The sequence below is a fragment of the Haliaeetus albicilla genome, chromosome 8, assembly GCF_947461875.1.
Source record: "Haliaeetus albicilla chromosome 8, bHalAlb1.1, whole genome shotgun sequence".
NCBI classification, from domain to species: Eukaryota; Metazoa; Chordata; class Aves; order Accipitriformes; family Accipitridae; genus Haliaeetus; species Haliaeetus albicilla.
This window is the reverse complement of record NC_091490.1, coordinates 19,389,966-19,410,856: the sequence shown is the minus strand read 5'-3', so window position 1 is coordinate 19,410,856 and position 20,891 is coordinate 19,389,966. Positions and strand designations below refer to the sequence as shown.

The following is a 20,891-nucleotide window of genomic DNA, read 5'->3' as shown; positions in this document are numbered from 1 at the left end:
AGCTGGACAAGTTTACAGCCAGAGCATATGAAAATGTGATTTAATGGAAACAGAAACCCTTAGATTTTAGGTATTTAAAACAATTGAAAGTTAAAGCCCGATTCAGAATATAAAAGGGCCTTGAGCAGGGCAGTCAGCTCCCTTTTTTCCTTGGTGGTTTTACAGAAGATAGTTTTTATGTCCTTTGCCCTTGAGCACCCTTACCATTTAAGAGAGTTGAGATGAATTTGGTTTAGCTGTGAAAGACTGGCCAAATCAATCCATCCTAACAGTGTGTGTTTTCCAGCACATCTGCATGGCTCAACATTTGAAGCAAGAAGCTGGCAATAACAATAATATTAGGATTGACAAGAAAGAAAGGTATCAAGAATGTCCTGAATGTGGGCTCCAGCCTCCCTGGCTGCTGGGGTTGGACCACGGAGAGTTCAGGCTTCTGTCCTTTGGGCAAGTAGCCCTCTGTTTGCCAGCTCAAGTTACCCTTTGATCTCAGTAGTTGAGATTCCATCTGCTATAGCTGTTTCTTAGGCTTAGGTGGCTGAGGCCAGACAAGACTTAATCCATACAAGACTAATTTCTTCCTGCCTGAGCCTAGAAACCTTTTCAACATATACTATTGGACCCTTAGGAGGAGAAATGAATTAATCTGTTCTTTAGAGGGTTATGATACCTGGAAGCAAAATGAAGGATGGCATCAATAGAACAGGAAGAATGGAAAACATGCATCTCCAGAGAAGCAAATGAATGATAGAGGGCTAGTAGTTTTTCCTGGAAGATTATTATCTTCAGTTGCCCTGCAGTACATCAACTAACTAAGTAAACACAGCAGCCATATCCTGCAGATAGTGGGCTGAAGATGAAATCTGCAAGAATCCATCAGTGTTATTGTCTAAGGTTCTTACCTTTGTTTCAGTTCCATTCAGTACTTGTTGTATCTTTACTTCTCAGTTTTTGTCTCACTTTAATGTCACTTGCAACCTGGCTAATTCCCTGTCCCTCTATTTCTCGGCCAAGTTTAATTCAGATTCTGAACTAAGACCAAATAGTAACTCTGATATTAATCTCAGTTGCCTCATGACTAGAGATCCGTCTCAAGAGTTAGAAATTATATCTATATAATATAGTTATTATATTTGAAACAGAAAAATCCAAGCTGAAGCTGCTCAAGCTTTCTTAATTAAGATACTAAATGAAATATGAACATAAAATCCTTTGTGCAGTTTCCATGTGTATTCATAAATGTTTGGAGCCTGAGTGTGCTTGCTGTTTCGGGCTTTCACCAATCACAGTGGCATATAGCTGTGCTTTGGCACTGATCTAGTGTCATCTGGAATTATGATGTACAAGTGGGAATCTAACCTGCATGGGGGAAGCATATAGGGTTTGTTTTGCAGTGGTGGAGGTTTTCACTATCTCAGGTTGGATGCACCCTGACAATACTCCTTGAAAGAGACTCTAGGATGATATTAAGATCACTTGATTAAAAACAGTAAGAAATAGGTTTTTAAGATAATCAGGAAGTAATAGATAACGTGTCGTATAATCTAGGGTAGGTTGAGAAGCAAATCTAGAACGACACGATTTTTGGGAGAAAGTATTCTGTCTTTGTCACAAATACCAACAGATAGTAGGGAAAGCTCTTAATACTGCTTTCTGTCATGTTAGAAGGAACTGGCAGTTGACATTTTTTCCCACCAACAATTTTTCCTTGACTTCTGTCAAGCTGCCCTAATGAAAAACTAGTGTTAAAGAATATTACTACAAAATTTAAGTTGCTCACATTAAAATTTGCCTTTGATTATCAAATGTACTTCAGAAGCTGGAAATGGCAAGTAATCTGAAATTAATGCAAAAATGAAATGTGACTGGAAAGTTAAACAATTTTGCAGATTATAGTAATATTTTGTACTTGTATGAAAATAAATATATGTATTGATGAGAGATACCGATCTCTTCTCACAGTTTTAAAGAATGTTGGGTAACTTAAAGATCATAATCTGACATATAAAACTACTTTTTATAAAATAAATGTTTTGGTTCATTTGAAACATGTAAACTTTCAGCTGCCTCCTCATTCTTTATTCTCTAAATTAGATTATTTTGGTAAGAATTAAAAAACATTTTAATGTTGTAGTGTCTGACCCCTGCATGTTTTCCAGTGGTTTGTTACTGCACCTGCATGAGTGTCTTTTAAATAACTAAATTAATGGCATGATCCACTTAGCTTATTTTAAAAAAAAAAGTAGACTATATCTTTGCTGTTGTTCAGAGAGATGAACAGCAGCTGTGAAGAAGACTCTGATACCTTGTCCTAAAATTTCTCCTATGTTGTCCTTCCAATTTACCCACTCTAGAGAGACTTTGTAGCTTAAAGAACATAGGCTTAGTTAGCTAGAAATATCTGATTTCTGTTGCAGCCAGTTAAAAGGATCAGCTTCTGACTTAGTGTTTTGAACGCTGCAAGAGGAAGTTACAGCATGACTTTTCTTTGAAAAGTATGTTTGTAGAAAGTGACATTGCAGGGTTCCTTTTTTGTGCTAAATACGCTTTTGTGAATTGTCAGCTCTGCAAAATCTGTAGTTCTGAAAGGAAAATTGAAACTTACTTGCCCTTCACTAATAATAAGGATCTTGCAAGCCATGCTTAAGCTTGACATTCAGCTCTGATTGGAGCTAGAGTCCGTTCTTCCATGAGCAAATATACATGTCAAATTATTCTGTGATATCTGCATTAACTTTACAGTGTTATTTATAGAATAAAAAGTAACAATAAAACCACTTAAATATAATGAAAGTGTGTAACTCCCAATATGGTATACTCTATATAGTATACACTAACAGCTTTCAGCTATTTGTGCAGCACCAAACTTAAGCTAGTAAATGTTACTGCTTCTGCTGTTAGTTTATACTGACTTAACTTGGGAATGCCTGTTTCATGTCCTCTTGTGCACCCAGTTTGAATGTAAGCTCAGCTATTTATTACGCTTTCATTTTAAAAGGGCTATGGCACCTATCTTCTATTTATGATAAACCTTGCTTTAATCTTGCTTTTTTGTACTATACTGTATGGTTACATAGTAACTGCCTAAGGAACCCAAAGCTGCAGAAGTCCATGGGACCTGATGAGATGCATCCGCAGGTCCTGAGTGAACTGTCAGATGAAGTGGCTAAGCCACTAGCCATCATATTTGAGAAGTCATGGCAGTCTGGGGAATTACCCACTGACTGGAAAAGGGGAAACATAACCCCCATTTTTAAAAAGGGGGAAAAAAGGAAGACCTGCAGAACTGCAGGCCAGTCAGTCTCACCTCTGTGCGTGGCAAGATCATGGAGCAGATCCTCCTGGAAGCTACGCTAAGGCACATGGAAAATAAGGAGGTGATTGGTGACCTCCAACGTGGCTTCACTAAGGGCAAATCGTGCCTGACAAATTTGGTGGCCTTCTGCGATGGGGTTATACTGTTGGTGGATAAGGGATGAGCAACTGACATCATCTACCTGGACTTGTCCAAAGCATTTGACACTGTGCTGCATTACATCCTTGTCTCTAATTGAAGAGACATGGATCTGATGGATGAACCACTTGGTGGATAAGGAATTGGCTGGATGGTTGCACTCAAAGAGTTGCAGTCAACAGCTCCATGTCCAAGTGGAGAGCAGTGACGAGTGGCGCCCCTCAGGGGTTGGTATTAGGACTGGCGCTGTTTAACTTCTTTGTTGGTGACGGAAACAGTGGGATTGAGGGCACCCTCAGCAAGTCTGCCGATGACACCAAGCTGTGTGGTGCGGTCAATATGCTGAAGGGAAGGGATGCCATCCAGAGGGACCTTGACAGGCTTGAGAGGTGGGCCTGTGTGAACTTCATGAAGTTCAACAAGGCCAAGTGCAAGGTCCTGCACATGGGTCGGGGCAATCCCAAGCACAGATACAGGCTGGGTGATGAGTGGATTGAGAGCAGCCCTGTGGCGAAGGACTTGGGGGTGTTGGTTGATGAGAAGCTCAGCATGACCTGACAATGTGCACTCACAGCCCAGAAAGCCAACTATCCTGGGCTGCATCAAAAGAAGTGTGACCAGCAGGTTGAGGGAGGTGATTCTTCCCCTCTGCTCTTGCAAGACCCCACCTGGAGTACTGCGTTCAGCTCGGGGGCCCTCAGTATGAGGAGGACATGGACCTGTTGGAGCGAGTCCAGAGGGGGGCCACAAAGATGATCAGGGGGCTGGAGCACCTCTCCTATGAAGAGAGGCTGATAGTTGGGGTTGTTCAGCCTGGAGAAGAGAAGGTTCCAGGGAGACCTTATAGCAGCCTCCCAGTACCTAAAAGGGGCCTACAAGAAAGCTGGAGAGGGACTTTTTACAAGGGCATGTAGTGATAGGAGAGGGGATAATGGCTTTAAACCGAAAGAAGGTAAGTTTAGATTAGATGTAGGGAAGAAGTTCTTCACTGTGACGGTGGTGAGGCACTGAACAGGTTGCCCAGAGAGGTGGTAGATGCCCATCCCTGGAAGTGTTCAAGGCCAGGTTCGATGGGGCTTTGAGCAACCTGGTTAGTGGAAAGTGTCCCTGCCCACAGCAGGGGGGTTGGAACTAGATGATCTTTAAGGTCCCTTCCAACCCAAACCATTCTATGAATTTGAGGTCCACAGAACAATAAGCTTAAATAGAAAAGTCAGGGTTTCAAACAGAGGGAAAGGACTTAGACAAGCATTTCTCCCATATATTCCTGCTACCATGAGAGATTAAGGTCATTGTCATTGTCTGGAATCTTAGTTTCTGACAGCAATGAAGCTTTTTCTATATACTGATGTAAAGAGCATTATTTTTAATCTGCAGGTTATGTTGCTTCTGTTTTGGTTTCTCCAATACCAGTAGTCATCCTTGTAAAGAGAGATTGATGGGCTTATGTTTTGGGGCTTTTTTTAACCTATTTAGGACAGGAACAATTAGTAAGGTTGTTAATAATTTTTTTTTGTGAATTTGAGCCATTGGTTGCCTTGGAAACTAGGTTCAATGTAGAATTATGCATTAAAGGATCTTGTGCCTCCGTATTGCAGATTCTGTGAATTAATAGTGAATATGACAAAGGTATTTTTTTAACAACACTGTAATGCATACCTTGTTGCAAGAAAAACAGTCTCAAATTAGAGAAATTGCTTTGAGATTGCCAACACTGTCAGTGCTCAAGGTTGTTCTCTTCATGCAGCAGAAGTATTTGGAAGGTGGTATATTGTCCCTTCCCCTAACATCCTGGTACTCGTTCTGTCCTGGTGTTGGTATTTCAGAGGGATATTAAAGCTTTTTGTCTTGTATTTTGAGGAATAGTTGACACCTTTCATTCTAAAAGGTATTTAAATTCTGTTTGCAAATGACTTTGACTTTGCCTGTTGTTGAAATTAACTGTTTGCTTTCCTAAAGTTTTAATTAAACTTCAGCAAAATGAGCTACAGGTAGAAAAAACAGATATTCCCATTATATTTGTATTTCTGTAATATATTGGTTGTATGTGATTTACAGTCAAGGTAAAGATTTATATAAAATCAAGGTGTTTCTGTTCTCTAAAGCTGGTGGCTGCTTCAGAAATTACTCAGGAAAAAAACCAAAACCTGCTGCTCTTAAATTAATAGTAGCAAACTGAAGACATGGGCTGCCTTCTCCATCAAGGGTGGTTATTTATCTCGGATCTGCCAAGTTTGGTTCAGTCACATTAGGATTCCCTTTAGAGACAAGCTGAAAGTTAGTGTTGCAGGCATTCAAGTGCAGATGACACCTTCCTGAGCATCTTGAAACTTAGGAGCTGCATTTGGTTGACAAACGAGGGAAATCTCACATTCCTTTGGCTTTTTTTACTTGAGAATTTTTCTTTGTACCTATCATAGCGTTGGTGCTAGGGGATGTACCTCTCTTCACCTACACTCTCTGGAACTCCTGTACAATAAATACCACCATATTTTCTATGTTACAACTTTTTTTTAGGGTAGAAAAAAAGCTTGTCATATGTAGTGTTTCCTAGTGCATGTCCTACAATGCAAGGAAAGAACATGTTTTGTTTACTTGTCACTTGGAGACAAAGGGAAATTCCTTGTTACTAAATGAAAGCTTTACATTAGTGAAAATAATGTACACTAAGATACGTTCCATATATTGATAATATTCTGTAGGATGCTTTACTAAATTGCACATGCAACCTCACGTACATTGGATGTGAATTCCACCTGTGAAGCTTTGTTAATTCTTCATGCTCCTCCATAGAATCCTGCCTGTACTATGGTTGGTATTGAGAGGGTCAACTTGGTCTGAGCTGTTGACACCCCTACATACCTGCTGTAACTTCAACCAAATTAAAATTGCTGGATGGTGTCTGTGAATAGCTTCTTTTCGTGACAAAAATATGCAGACAGTTAAAATAAGATTTTTAATATAGTATATCCGTGAACAACTTGAATAAGATCCTTTTTTTAACCAAAACAGAAAGAAGAAGGAAAAATTCAAGGGCAGCTTAATAAATCTGATTCTAACCAGTACATCAGAGAACTGAAAGATCAGATAGCTGAGCTGCATCATGAGGTAAGTGATAAAATGCTACTGTCTCTGATCACTTGCATCTTTTGTCCTATCTTTCGTTTGTAGCAGGTTTTGCTTATCTAATAGTTATTACAGCTTCAGTACCTGATTTTGCTAACATATGTTGTTTTAAATGAATGCAATAAAACTAACTCTTTTATGTGAATCTTGCCCTTATCCTGGGATGTAAGAGAACAAAAAATTGCTTACTTATGTGATTTGACATTAAATGAGATCAGCATTTATGTTCCGTCTTGGTTTTTTCCTTCATCTCATGAGTTGATCATATTTTACTGTTGCATTTGTTGCATTTGGGGCTGCGTGCATGAAAATAAGCCCCTTTGTCTTTATTTGCTACAACTTTTAAGGTTAATTTGGTTAGAAACTAAATTGCATTTGTGCAAGTAGAAGAGTCCACGTGTAGATTTTTCTTGGCTCTTGCTGTTGTGAGGATGAATTTTACGTGGTAGTGTACTGAGATTGCTTAAAAAGAAAAAGGATGCTTGCTTAATATCAGTTAACAGATTTTTAAGTTCTAAACTGCCAAAACCTTCAACCTATGAAATTTCTGTCTTCAAACTTCCTTGCTCTAATAGTTGTAGTAACTTTCTGTTAGTTAAAAAGATCAGAAGGTCCTGAAACCAAAATGGCTTATGTAACTACTGTGCTCGCTGGCTCATTTCAGTTCATCCTGCATTGTGAAGAAATGTCTCTACCTAATACTACACTGTATGCAAAATGCCCAGTCATCTTTGCATTGTAGTCTGCTTCTGTTTCCATATGCCTTCTAACGCACAGCTCTGATAGTGTTGCTTAAAACTGTAGTATTACAGAGCAATACAACCTAATTTTTTTTTGTTGGCTTTTTGCTTTTGTTAAATATACACATCCTTTCTTTCTTTAAGTGTAGGTAGTGTTTTCATAACAATCTTACTGGATTCAACCTTTTAGGACTAATCCCTTGAGAGTTATAACATAGTGGAGGATCTTGGAATGCTGTCTATGGTATTGAGGATAGTCTCTAGGGCCATCAGTCCAGCACCTTTACCAATCATTAAGCTTACTTAAAAACAAATTTAAAAATCAATAACCTGGCTTTTTCCAGTAAAGGACTATGACTAGCTTGTTTTGTTTCTTATGAGAAAGTAAGTTGCTTGTAGAAATCTCAAAGCCAGATATTTTGCATATTTTGCATGATGAATAAATAAGGCACTGTACTGACTTTTTCCTCCACTCAGTGTAGGTTTACAAGGTAAGAAACCACTACTTTGGAGGAAAAGTAGAATTACTGTTGGAAAACTGTTGCATAATTTTCTCTATACAAGCATTTGTCATATGCCTGGCTGGCCAACTCAGTTGTCGCAATGGCATACAATTGTGTATGTGTTTAATGTCTATAAGTTAATGCGAACAGGTTGGAATGAAGATGAGTTTTGATAGTTCACGGAACAGCGATAATACTAAGTAGTACCAGTGATTCCTGAACAGTTAAGTCTACACAAATCTTTATTAGCACTTCAATTTGATTGAAAGAAAATACCAGCTAGGGAGAACATGAATTTCAACAATAGCAGAGTTTGAGTAATTCCATGTAGAAGAGCAGGCTTCTTCCAGCTGTGTGCTTTTTTGTGGCTTAGTTTTTATTTCTAAACTAGGTAAACACTATAGGAACAAAGTATCTCACTCTAGGATAAATAGAAACACTAGGAGGAAACTCTGTATGTAGTAGACATTTTCTAGGTAGGCAGCATTTCTGAATGCTTCCTTATACAAAGTTTCTTAAAGCCCGGAAGTCCTTGTTTACTAATGACTCTTTTTTTTTTTTTTTTTCTTTTTTCCCCTTTTCCTTATTATTACATATCTATTTGTCTAGTTTTTATTCAAAAACTTTGGAGGGAAAGTAATACTTCATGCACAATCCTTTATTTTGAGCATAATCCACTAGGCTGATTTTGAGATAACGTAAGGTTAAGTCTGAAATGTATGTAGTATTTATAGGTAAGTTGCTGCTAATAAATAACAATTAAGTCTTGGATTAACATAGCTGCGAAGTAAAGAACTTTGCTTGCAGTTCATCCTGAAACAGCAAAATCTGAATAAAATGGCAATAGAAAGAGGCAAAAATGTTTGCCCTCAATTGTTAAATGTTAGGGTTAGTATAAGTTAGTCAATACCAATTAAATAAACCAACTTTTTTAGATCTGCACTGAAGTGTCTTCAGGTGTCGATCCATTAATGACCATGTTCTTTGTTTTTTGGCTAGCTGCTTTTTGATTCTACTTCTGCAAAAGCTAAAAGAAACGTTACCAATTTGCAAATTCATCTTCCTGAAGATAGGCTGATGGTGTACGTGACATGCTGACCACAACCTCCCAACTGGTTAACATGTAAAAGGCACTGGTAAAGGAACAGAGTTCTTGGTGACTGCATGGTTACCATCTAATACATTGTAAACTGGACATAAATTAATGCAAAAATTATAGTTTAAGGTTGGGGTGGGATGGGTCTGTGTGAAACAAGATTAAATGTCTTGGCATGGCAGTGTTGATTCCACTTATTGAACTTTTTTTTCTTGTCTCCATTACTGCATTTTTACAGAAGCTTACATCAGAAGACTTGCAGGTTCTCCATCTGAAGGATGGAACAAAATAATGAACAAATCCTATATTGAATATAAGTAACTGCAAACTAAGTCCATATTCTGGCCTTCTGATAAACACTATTTCATGTCTTTGGCCAGTAATCTGAATGCATATGTTCCTGTATCAGTGGAACCTGGAGGAGCTAGATACTTCAATTCTATCTTATGATATGATCCATCAGATGGTGATGGTACCAAGATGTGTCAACAGCATGATCCATCCTAATTGCAGAGTTCCAGGGAAAGGTCTACTGTTCCATCAGTGTTTGCAAGCCAGGCTAGTAGCCAGGGGCAGGGCAAACCTAGAATACCAGTGAGGAACACCAATAAGGAACACCAAAGAATGGCAAAGAGAGGGTTATTATTACTGCCCAGGATCTAAAGCTGAATCCTCCCCACTAAAAGAGGGCGGCGGGAGGAGGGATTTACTACAGCACAGGTGCAACAGGCTGCTGCTGTGACCCCTCTTGACTTTGTAGTGGAGGAAAATTTGACCCTCAGATTTCAGCTATTTCTCTTACCTGTTCCAGCATGGTAACCTAAATCAGCTACATATCAGAATGCTGCATATAATTTCAGATGATTAATTTTATTTTTAAAAAATTTTGTCTGTACTTTTAAAAACTTTGAACCAATTGTCCTTTGTTGTAATCTGAGTCCATTGATTAATTTTGGTCTTCCTTTTCCAAGCTCAAAATTTTGCATGCCTCTTAAATATGGTGCAGCTTGCTGCATAAAGGATAAATTGCAGCTGCTTTTATTACTCATCTAGGAGTAGTAATGCTACAGTCAGTCTTCAAATTATATTATAAGAAGACTTATTTGTAGTAAATTCAAGTAGTTGTGTTCTTGTTACTGAGTAAAACTGCATATACTGGAAATTGGTAGTATGGCATCCAAAACTGAAACAATGAGGCACACTACTATTAAATGTACAAGGTAAATTAAATAGAAAATGATTATGCCTTTTTTTCTTACCTTTCAAATAAAGTAAAATAACTAACTATAAATGGAATTACTATATTGGATTTTTGGTTTGCTCTAACAAGATACCTGCCTGATTCCTTTTATACTAATTAGTGGACTTCTGTAGCATGGTAAGGTGAATTGTATATTGACTACTTCACAGTAGCTCTTAAACTTGTATTTGATGAACACTTCAGGAGAGCAAACACACAAAATCTAGAGCTTTGAGAACATTGTAACAAGACTTGTGTTGTAGACTTGTACTCTATGCACACCATCTGAGATCTGCTCACATGCAGCTCTTTGCACTAACTTGAGTAACCAAATATGGGTTAGAATCAAAATACTGAACATAATTTGTATTAATATGTAAAATGCTGAATTCGTACTTAAATTTCTCAGTGCAGCCGTAACTTCACTGAGAGTTCACATACATGTAGATCAATTATTAACTTGCAGTTTTAACTTTAGTAAAGACATCAGTCATTTTTATGTTCATTCCCTAGAAAGTTACTGACAGCTATGCTTTAATCTTTTACACAACCTATCAACATTCGAAGATCTGCTGGCACATAATGAAAGGACACTCAGAGACTGCAGTATTTCTAGTTAGCCAACAGCTAATCCTGTGAAAAGTTGTGTATATTTGGTGTCATGTGCTGCACTTCCTTTCGTCCTTACTGGCTGAGTTGCTTTATTGGGCGCAAAGCTGTTAGGTGCTTATGCCTTAGGGCTTTGTTGTTGAAGGCTGAAACTAGTGTGAAAACCTGAAATTTTGAGGATTGTCACAAACAGGAAGTTATGATGTAAACTTCTTTCAGAGCTTTTAATGTGCACTAGACTTAGACACTTTGCTTACCTTTCCAGAAATTTGTGTCCCATTGCCATTTTTTCTTTTCATTAATTGAAGTCTTTCTACTTAGCATTTCCTTTCTTCCTCCATTTTCCTTCCATTCTTAAAGCTATCTCTACAGCATTGTTGACTTCTAGCTTAGTAGGATTTTAACCTAAAAGGCTTTTCCCTTGTGTAGACCCAACAGGCTGCAGCTGCTATGAAGCAACTTTGTTACTCTTGTCAGTAAGTACCCAAGGTTGCTTGCCCCGTCTTGTGACACAAGAGAAAAAAGGTCTGCTGACCACTATACTCTGTCACTTGACCTCACAGTTAAGGTGCTTTAACTGATGTAACATAAATGGCATGAGTATACAGGCACTGCAAGATCGGTACTGTGGGTTACATACTCAGGCTGCACAAGGAGTGCTAGTACTTCACAGAAGTTGCCTTTGATTAGACTCTGAAATCTTAAGTGAAAGCAGCTTTTGTGAAACATTTTTAATATTCAAGAGAGTATCCCATTTCAGTAGGTAGTACTGAAGTAAAGCAGTTACTGTATGTGGAAAAGAATATGTAGAAAGTTTGGACTGTTATGAGTTTCCATTAAGTTGAAGGCTTAAGAAAAACTAAGATAAATCTTGAACTAGTTGTTATTCATTTCAACATAAATCACTGGGGGAAAAAAGGAGGAGGTTCTTTCTAGTTTGCCACTTTTTACTTTTAATTCAAACTGAATGGAATTTAATGATTTATAAACTGCTCAAGTTCTGCATTTCATGCACTACCCCTCTGTACATGCAGTCACTTTATATATATTACACAGCAGCTGTCTGCTTCCTGTTGGATGTTGCAAGGCTTGTATGTGTTACCTAGATTACAGGAGTGGTACAAAAGATTAGAATTGACGTGCTTACCCACAAACTACACTGGCAGACCACAAGACACCTTTGGAGACAAAAGCAAGTGGTTTCCAGTCTTACATACATTGTGATTTAGGACTGAATTGCTTAAGTTTAAATTGTATTTCAAGTGAAACTTTGTAAAGTTTGTGTTTGCTATACTGCTAGCTGATTTTTGTGTCTCTTGGAATGCATTAATGAGTTTGTTTTGCTGAAAAATTTCAGTCTTATTTATATTACTACAGTATTTCAACTGTAGGTTTGTTTTAACCTTATGACAGTTTTCATATTAAAATGTATTCAAGTCCACAAAAGCAAGTAGTCTTTACAATTTGGGATTGCGGAACATTATTCCATGAGGCTATGATTAATACTATGTGCGTTAAGGGACAGCTTTATGAAGGGGAGCAGCAACATACAGAAACTTAGTGCTTCCTTCGCTTAGCATGCATTTTTTTCCTTAGAAAGCAGGAATATGGATGCTGAAGATAGCTCTTTAAAATCCATTCTTAATAACATTTTCCTATACTTGAGGGATCCAGTGTTGGGGTGTTTTTTTCTAGCTTGGAAGCAGTTGAAGAATACTCAGAGCTTAATGATGTGTTTTTGTTTTGTTTTTTTTTTTTTGAAAAATTATTTGGCATTTTTTTCATGCAAAATATTCTTAATAATCCTGGTACCTTTTGCTCTTGATCTATATTCTTAGGTTAAAAAAAAAAAGATTTCCAGATAAAAGGTTTCAGACATCTATAGAGTCAAGGAGACTGGTGGAGGAGAGAAGGAGGTTTCTGGGAATTTATCTGCAATTTTTGTCTTAGATTTGAGTAGAGCTTTCAAAAGATATTGGGATGTTTCTTTCCTTTATCTCTTGCCATTCCCAGGGGATAAAAAACTGACTGAATTAGGACTTGGCTGAACTAATGCTAAAAGCATAATAAACACAAAGTTACCCGGGAAGATAACTGAAGCAAAATAGAAAGTTTTGAAATTAACTGACTTGTTTCGTTGTGCCATTTCTTTTGCTTCTCATAATGTTCTAGCTGTTTAGTCGCCTTCAGCATTCAGTGCAACTCCTCCCTAAGGAGGAGGATCAGCTAATTCCTACTCACCTATTTTTGGTGTCTAGACAACATTAGTAAATTGAGATGGCTGGGGATTTTTTCATTCAAGGAATTTGAATGGGGGAGTATAAAATATTCAAAACTGTAAGTGGCATGAAGAAGATGGGTAGGGAGCATTTGTTCACTTCTCTTCCAGTGCAAGGATTAGGATCTTCAAATGAAACTGGAGGTGTGTTGAAAAAAACACTAGAGCATATGATTTTTGCAAATTTAAAAGATGAAATTCTTTTAGATCCAAAATCATTCCACATACTAAAATCTGTGTTAATACAGATTGGAAAAAATAACGGCCTAAGTTCATGGGGGGAAAAAAAAATAATCCCCAGAGATGCACAGATGTCACATGTATATTTGAAAAATGGGCTACTTGCCCAAGTTTGGGAAGAACATTCTGGAAAAGTATACTTGCCTATTGTTACATTCTTTCCCAGGCATCTGCTATTGACCAATGTCGGAGACAGAATATGGAGCTAGTTTTCTCCTACCTGTTCCTCTGCAATGAGGTATACTCTTAACAAATAGTTACTTGAAATGTTTTGAGAGGAGGCAAGGATGAGATTGTTTTCTACTGTGCAAATCTTATGCATGTGGTTTTGGTATTTGAATGCAAAACAAAATCCTGATGTTAGTGTGGCAAACTGTTCCAACAGTTAGAAAACCCTCTGCAAAATGCCCATGTTAACAATATTTAAGGATGGCTGATGGAAAAGAACAAGATGACAGATGACTGGAGCATTATTATTTCACCAAAATAATTTTTTGAGGCTTTTAAAAGGCTTTATAATAGTAACTTTAAGTGAAATTCTGGTGATTAAATTCTTGCATATTGACAATGCAGAAAAGGGAGGATTTTTCTGAAGTATTTTGCATTTTCAGTATCTGAAAACTTGATGGCTATTCAAAGAAGTAGTGACCACTAGTTTACTACTCTTCCATTCCCACATACATATAGTTTATCTAGGAATGGATCTGATATTATGTTTTAAGAACCTAATGCAGTCAGTAAGATTCTGATATAGGTGTTATCTCATGGTCTGATCTTGCTCCTGGTGAGCTAACATTTTAAGATTGGCTTAATGAAAAGAGATATAAAAGTTGGAGATTAAATACTGTCCTTTTAAAAGATTTTGCTTGTGTAAATAAAATTCAAGACACTTTAAGTAATTACTTTGAGGATAAATAATGCATAAGTTATGACCAAAGGAGTAATTGGTAATATGGCTGAATTAAGGATACATTTTGCAACTTGGGTTAGCTTTCTATGCTTTCACTGCTGAAACTAAAATGGAGAAAGGAAAGTAAACTGTAGCCATCAGTGTGAAGAATTAAGAAACCCCACCTATACAGGCCACATAATAGAGACATGAATAAAATTCAGTGGACTATAGTACACTGGAGAAAAGTTTAAACCACATTAAAGTTCCCTTAGTCTTAAATACCAAAAACTTTTATGGTAGGTAAGCTGTGTTTTAAAGCTGCCAAATTATTTCTTCCTTGTTTTTTTTTATTATTAGTTAATAATCTTAAATCAGTATGGTACAGTGAGCAATTATGGTCCGCAGCACAGTTTAGTCCAGGTTGTCCCCTGAGAAGATGAGGGAATATCTTTACAAGCAGCTAAATGATGACTCATGCATCAGCCATAGATAAGCACAAAATTAGGATGCTGCTGGTGGCACACCAGAGTAGCAAAAGATGGGTTGACCACTTCTAGCAGCTTTCCTAGCTCCTGTTTCTCTCACAATAATAGCACCTGGGCTTGATCATGGAATACCAGCAGGAAGCATTATTCCTTTCCTCTGTTAATTTCGTTACTAGGCTTCCTTTGAGTCAAATTCAATGCTTACCAAATCAAATGTTCTCTTATCTGAAGCACCCCTAGACTACATTCAGAAGCAGGGTAGATAACTCTGAGCATCATCCTGCTTACTCAGACTGCTGGTGTCCAGCTGCTTGGTTTGGATGTGCCTCTTCTATGTTGCAGTCATGACTGCAGTGTGGGCACATCTTTAACTTTTAAAGCTATGAATAAGTTGTACATATCTTTGCATGATGGAGATAGGATTAACTATGGAAAGTGAATTCTAGTTAAAGTTCAACCTACTAGAACTTTTTTAAAAGTTCTCATCTGAAGACATTTATAGGGTGATGGCTAGCAGTGGATCAGATCAATGGACAAATGAGAATGAGAGAAGACCAGATTTATCAGCATTTGGGTATCTTGGAAACAGAAATAGGTAACATTTCTTTCATCAGAACTAAGGAGAGAATAGCAAATCCAAAAAGGCCTAGTACTCTTCCTATAAAATTTAAAATTAGATATAATGCTCTTCCACTCAGTCTCTTGCCAACTTATTTTTCCTCTCTTTCATCTGGAAGGAGTGTACTACTTGCTTTCCATGTAGTACAGGCAGATGTATATTTATCTCTTGGCAATTGTCATTTTACTTGCTTTCATAAAACCAGCTGATCTTTGTGGGATTTATTTCAGTCAATTTTTACATTGTTTTCACTTCATAGTTCTCACTAAAACTGTAATATTTGTTAAAAGTACTGTATTAACTGTTGCAAAGCACCTGATTCTCAATACAGACTAGAATCACATTAACATCTTCTAATAGTTTGTTTTACTAGACAAATGCTTTCAAAGTATGTGGCGCTCTATAAATGTTTTCTTACTTGATAAGAAATGTTGTCCCTGAAAGGAAATATGCTAGCTCTCAGATTTACAAAGTAAGCGTTTCAACTTGTGGTGGAAGTTTATAGCACAATAAATCATGTGCTTTTCTTTTACCATATCTTGCAAGCACAGTTGGACAAGAGACCATCAGATTTTTCCCTCCCCACAAGTAAAGTTCTTGCAAGGCTGCTGGACAGCTAAAAATGTAATTGCTTTACTAGTATGTGTCAAAGTTACAGAGCCTCTGTGCTGGCAGAGTCTGATTTAAGTGGTTGTGGTCAGTCTGAGGAACCTGTGATGTGATAAGATAGCGTTTGTGAAGTCATGTGGTTTGCAAACACCCAATCTAATGTAGCAGCTTTGTCTACACAGGATAGTTAAATATATACTGTATGCTTTAGAAAAGTGAATTGCTTTATTCCTTTAATTTAGCTTGTCCTTGAGAGTGAAAGATATTACACTGGCTTGGTAATACCAAGATTGTTACAGAAGTGTGAAACTGAACAGATTAGGAGTCTTAATTCTCCAATAACTGTCTTCAACTTAGTTACCCTGCCCTTAATAAAACAACCAGCTTTAGAAACCATCTGGCTTAACTAAGCAATCAACAGGCAGAAGCATTATCGCACAATGGAATCCCTGTATATTTTATGAACATCAGTTGTTCAATTAATTTTGAATGCGTGTTCATAGTGTAATTAACACAGACACGTTACACTTGCCCAAAAAGGTAGGATTGATTCCATAATGATGGTACTGTACTCCACAAATCTCTTGCCACAAACTCATCTTCATCTTTGCATCAGGTAAAGTCGATTCCTCTCCCTTCCCCCCAGTAACACCACCATCAACAAAATATCTTCCATATCTCATGAGTGAAAGAAACCTCTAGAAGTGAACAGTGTAATCAGGACAGTGATGTAGTCAGTCCTCAAACGGAATAGGTATGACTTTATTCACTTCAATAAGGGCAACAGTTTTAGGTATGAATCTTAACTGTTTCACTGCCACTACCGACAGATTCAGTGATAAAATAAATGAAGATTGGTGATTGTTCTCTTTACAAGCATTCCCCCCCCGCTTTTTTTTCCTGACTGTATCCTACTGTGTCAAAGCTCCAGATCTGTCTTGCTGAGCAATATACTAGTTCTTGATTGCAGCATTAGGGATGAATCAACTATACTAAGTCTCTGTTTAGAGTTTGTCTGGGTTGCCAAAGCAAGTAAAGCGATTATAGATAAAGTTAGTTCATTATCATGGCAATAATGCTCTTCTCTTGAGTGTTGAAGCTGCATGACCTGTCTGCTGTACTAATTAGAGCTATGTCAGGGTCTACCCTGTGTTTCTGCCTATAAATCAAGTTTTGGGGATAGAAAAGTGGAGGGATTGAGGTTCGACTGGTTTGAATTTATCTGAGTAGTTGTTCCTTGCAAAAAAATTTGTTAGCAACCATACACAGGTGCCATCTGTGTGAGAAACAAGCTCAGAAGAGCTATGTATTAGCTTGTAATATGTCTCTAAATTTACCTGAATATAAGCGGAGCGAACAGTGGAGATGTGGTGGAAACCCCTCCTAAAATTCTTTTATCACTCTCAGAACGGCGGCCAACACAGATGGAAGTAATTTCTGCAGTCAGAGGCAAAAACAAATGTTACTTAGTCCATTTAAAAATGCTGAGTTTAACTCCTGCTTTAAAAGGACAGAGTAAAAGTGCAAAATGATCATTTCCTGTAACTGTTGCCCATAATGGGTACGTTTTCGGTCTCTATCAGCCAGTACATTCTAGTTAATGCTTGAGGTTTCAGTAACTTTTGTATTTATAGATGCATGCTCTAGGGAGAAGGAGCATTGAGATTTAGGTAGTTCCTTGGCTATAATAATTGCAGTACATTCAGTGTGATCATGCTGCTGTTTTAAAATATTTTTGTTGCTGTGTCCTCACTCCGAATAAACACTTTCATTAGAACTTCTTGCAGGAAGAGTTTCTGGGAACTTTCCTTCCACCTACTAACTAGCTATTTATAGAAACTTCCCAGGGCTAAGCCATCTTAGAACTTTTTTTGGAATTGCATACAATCTCACTACAACAAACTTGTCAGATCTCAGAAAAATTCCCTCAATAGATAAAATCTGACTTATAGTTACCAAAGACTGATTTCTTTTGAAAATAGTTTAAAAGTTGGGTACTTCCTTAGCACTGTTTCTATTTGAATTGCATATTTGATACAGAACTTCAAAGTTTAATTTGATTACACGGCACTAGATCAAAACCAGATTCTTTAACCATACAGTGCAGTGATCAAAAAGTCATGACCTCCCATTGATAGCTTTATTGGTTTCCTGTTCTGATTCACTGGAAACCTTCTGGTCTGAACACTTGTTGCTAGTTTTAATCTTTGTCACGTTTACAATACGGCAGACTCATCTATGGTAAAACTGATATACAACATACATTTAACATCGTATTTCCTTTTGGCTCAAGTGCTCTTTAACTGATAATGTTGAAAAAACACTTTTTATAAAAACTTGTCAGGAAATGTAAGAGTACATTCAGAGCAATATGAAATAAATAGCAGGACAACTGGAGATGAGCTTTCTTTTAATGCATTAAAATTATTTCATAGATTTTATTTAAACTTCTTGACATCTATGGGGATTTTTGTAAAGCATTTTCTGTTACTGTGAGACTGAATATGACTTACAGAAGCTGGCAGTTTAAAACAGAGGCCAAATATTTAAGTGCTATTAAAAAAAAACAGAAGCCTGAAATGACTCAGTCTTGGAAATTTCTTGCTGCTCTTTTGCTTTTCACTTGTGACACACTGCAGTGGTTTGAACTCTGTCTAGTGATACGGTCAGCAAAGTTCATTTAAGATAAATCTTTCAGGTTGTATACCAGTGTATACCAGTTACTCTGGGTCATCCTTTTAAAAGTATGAGTTTCAAAAACAAAGGTAATTCTTTCCTTAAACAGGAGAATTCAGTAGTTAGTCACATACATGAGCTTGGATTCCAAAGAGTTAATAATGGTGAGTGGGCAGATTCATCTAATGTACTACCTCATGACTGTTGCTTTTAATCCCACTATAGATGGCCAAAAAAAAAACCAAAACAACAAACCCCTCTTAGTCTGGAGGCTCTTTGGGTTTTTATCTTTTAACAATAGCAGCCATATCGGTACAACCAAAAAAGCAGCCTAGATCTCTTTGGGTATATAATATTGTCATTCACTGCTGTTCTGGTTTGGGCCCACAATAGGCTTAACATGCCTGGAGTTTAATCCTTGCTCTGACTTCTGATCAGCTTCTCTTGTTGCCAGTTTCAAGGTATTTTGCTGCAATTGCTGTAACAAGTGGATAGAGCATACTGCAACTATATTAGATTGAATTCAATTTATGAACTGCAGAAACAGTTGTACTGTTTTGAGATAAGTGTGGATCAAGAAGTTCAGACACATAGGAGACCCTGGAGACAACTGGATATGGACAGATGCGGTCTTCCTACCATTAAGTTATACTGCAAATCAGCCTTCTTTAAGCCGTTCTGCCATACTGAAAGTAATATAAAATTAATATTCTCTATGTACTTCTTTCTGTTTGTCCTAAAAACCCTAACAAATCAAATCAACTTTTTTCCAAGATTCATTCTATTACACTTGAAAATAAGGAGCCAAATACTCCACCAAGTCCTCTAAGAATTTTTGTCAACTGATTTTTATCTTGGTATGAGCATTATAAAATTGTTTGGGGAGCATACGAGGTAATGCTAGCAGGAAGCAAATACAGCTTGGAACTCATCTATAAAAAGCATAGTTAATTTTCTTTAGGAAACTATTTTATAGTTTATATTCTTTAAAATACTATTTTATAGAAACCACTAAACTTGCACTATTCTAGAATCATTAACTCTTACCAGGGTTTGTTGTTGATTGTGCAGGTTTCCCGTTTTAGTCATGCTAAACTCAGTCCTAAATAAATGGCCAAATGTGCTAAGGTGGGTCCTAGACAGTCTTGAGTATGCTGGAGGGCAGCTTGGCTCCTCCTACAGGGACTGGATAACAACTTCATTTCAGAGGTCATTGCTAGACTACCTAAAAATTGGCATTTTGTTTATCTGACTGGAACTTCTGCTGGGTGAAAATTTTTAGATGAGGAAATGAATTTCCACATTTAAAGGATATCAGAGACAAAACTTAGTCTTAAAAATAAATAAGCCTCTGTGATAAGTTAAATGTTTCATAGCGATTTATTAACTACTAAGCAAAGGAAGCAATTTTGCAAACAGATTTTGAAATGCTCTCACTGCATGTTATTTGTAAGCATGATCAAGACATTTCCTGCTTTCTTAAGTCACAGTACTTAATGCACTGGATTTTTTTAAACAGCAATTTCAGTTTGCTTGATTTTGCTTAACTAGTCTAATTTCTTAAATTAGACTCTGATTAGAATCTTGAGTACTGCCTTTCAAACATTGCTTTTGGTGGTGGGGGGAAGGCAAAGGCAAAGACAAATCATAAAGCAATGTAATGGTGATTCCAATCTGCTAAACCCCAAATTTATGTCAAACCCCCACCCTTAACACTTCAGGCTAACTTTAATATTTGTGGATTAGGTGAAATACAAGGGGGAAAAGTATTTTTGTCCATGTTAGTGTTGTAGTAAAACTTCCCTGAAATAGCTTTCCAGAGTTTTTAATGTATTCACTTTCCTCCTTATGTCCATGACTCTTCAACAACCCATTAGAATGTGTTGAACAACTTGATTTCAATAAAATCTTGCTAACCTGCTGGTTTTTTTTCAATTTTGACGCAAAATTAAATCTCAGGGAAAGGAGCAGCAAAGAGAACAGCATAGTAACACTTCCGATTTGAGAATATGATTGTCTATTGTATCGATTTCAAAATTAGTTAGATCTTAAGCTGAAGCGGAACATCTTTAGGAAATCTGAGAAGACTCAAAGTTGTGCTGGAAGAGTTTTAATATTAGTATTTTTAAATTAAAAAGAAAAAAAAAGAAGACAACTATGTGAAAGCAATAAATGAAGATGTAACTTATTTCCTGAATTTCTCTACTAAGGATATCTCTGATTGTTGCAGATATCTTACATGTCTGCCTCACAGTGAAAGGAAAAGAAGGCTCATTGTGATTTTTCTCCTCCCTGCCCCCCTTCTTTCTTTTTTTTTTTAATACATA

The 20,891-nt window shown here is 37.1% G+C and overlaps 1 protein-coding gene across 8 annotated transcripts in view; it reads left to right on the top strand.

The window, feature by feature from the left end:
* Window positions 1–20,891, top strand: part of EVI5 (ecotropic viral integration site 5) — an 87,689-nt gene that overhangs the window by 56,951 nt on the left and 9,847 nt on the right. For all 8 annotated transcript variants that reach the window (XM_069789238.1, XM_069789239.1, XM_069789237.1 and 5 more), the window contains one exon: window positions 6,464–6,559. In XM_069789238.1, coding sequence (XP_069645339.1) covers window positions 6,464–6,559 — 96 coding nt within the window. The remainder of the gene's footprint in view (window positions 1–6,463; window positions 6,560–20,891) is intronic.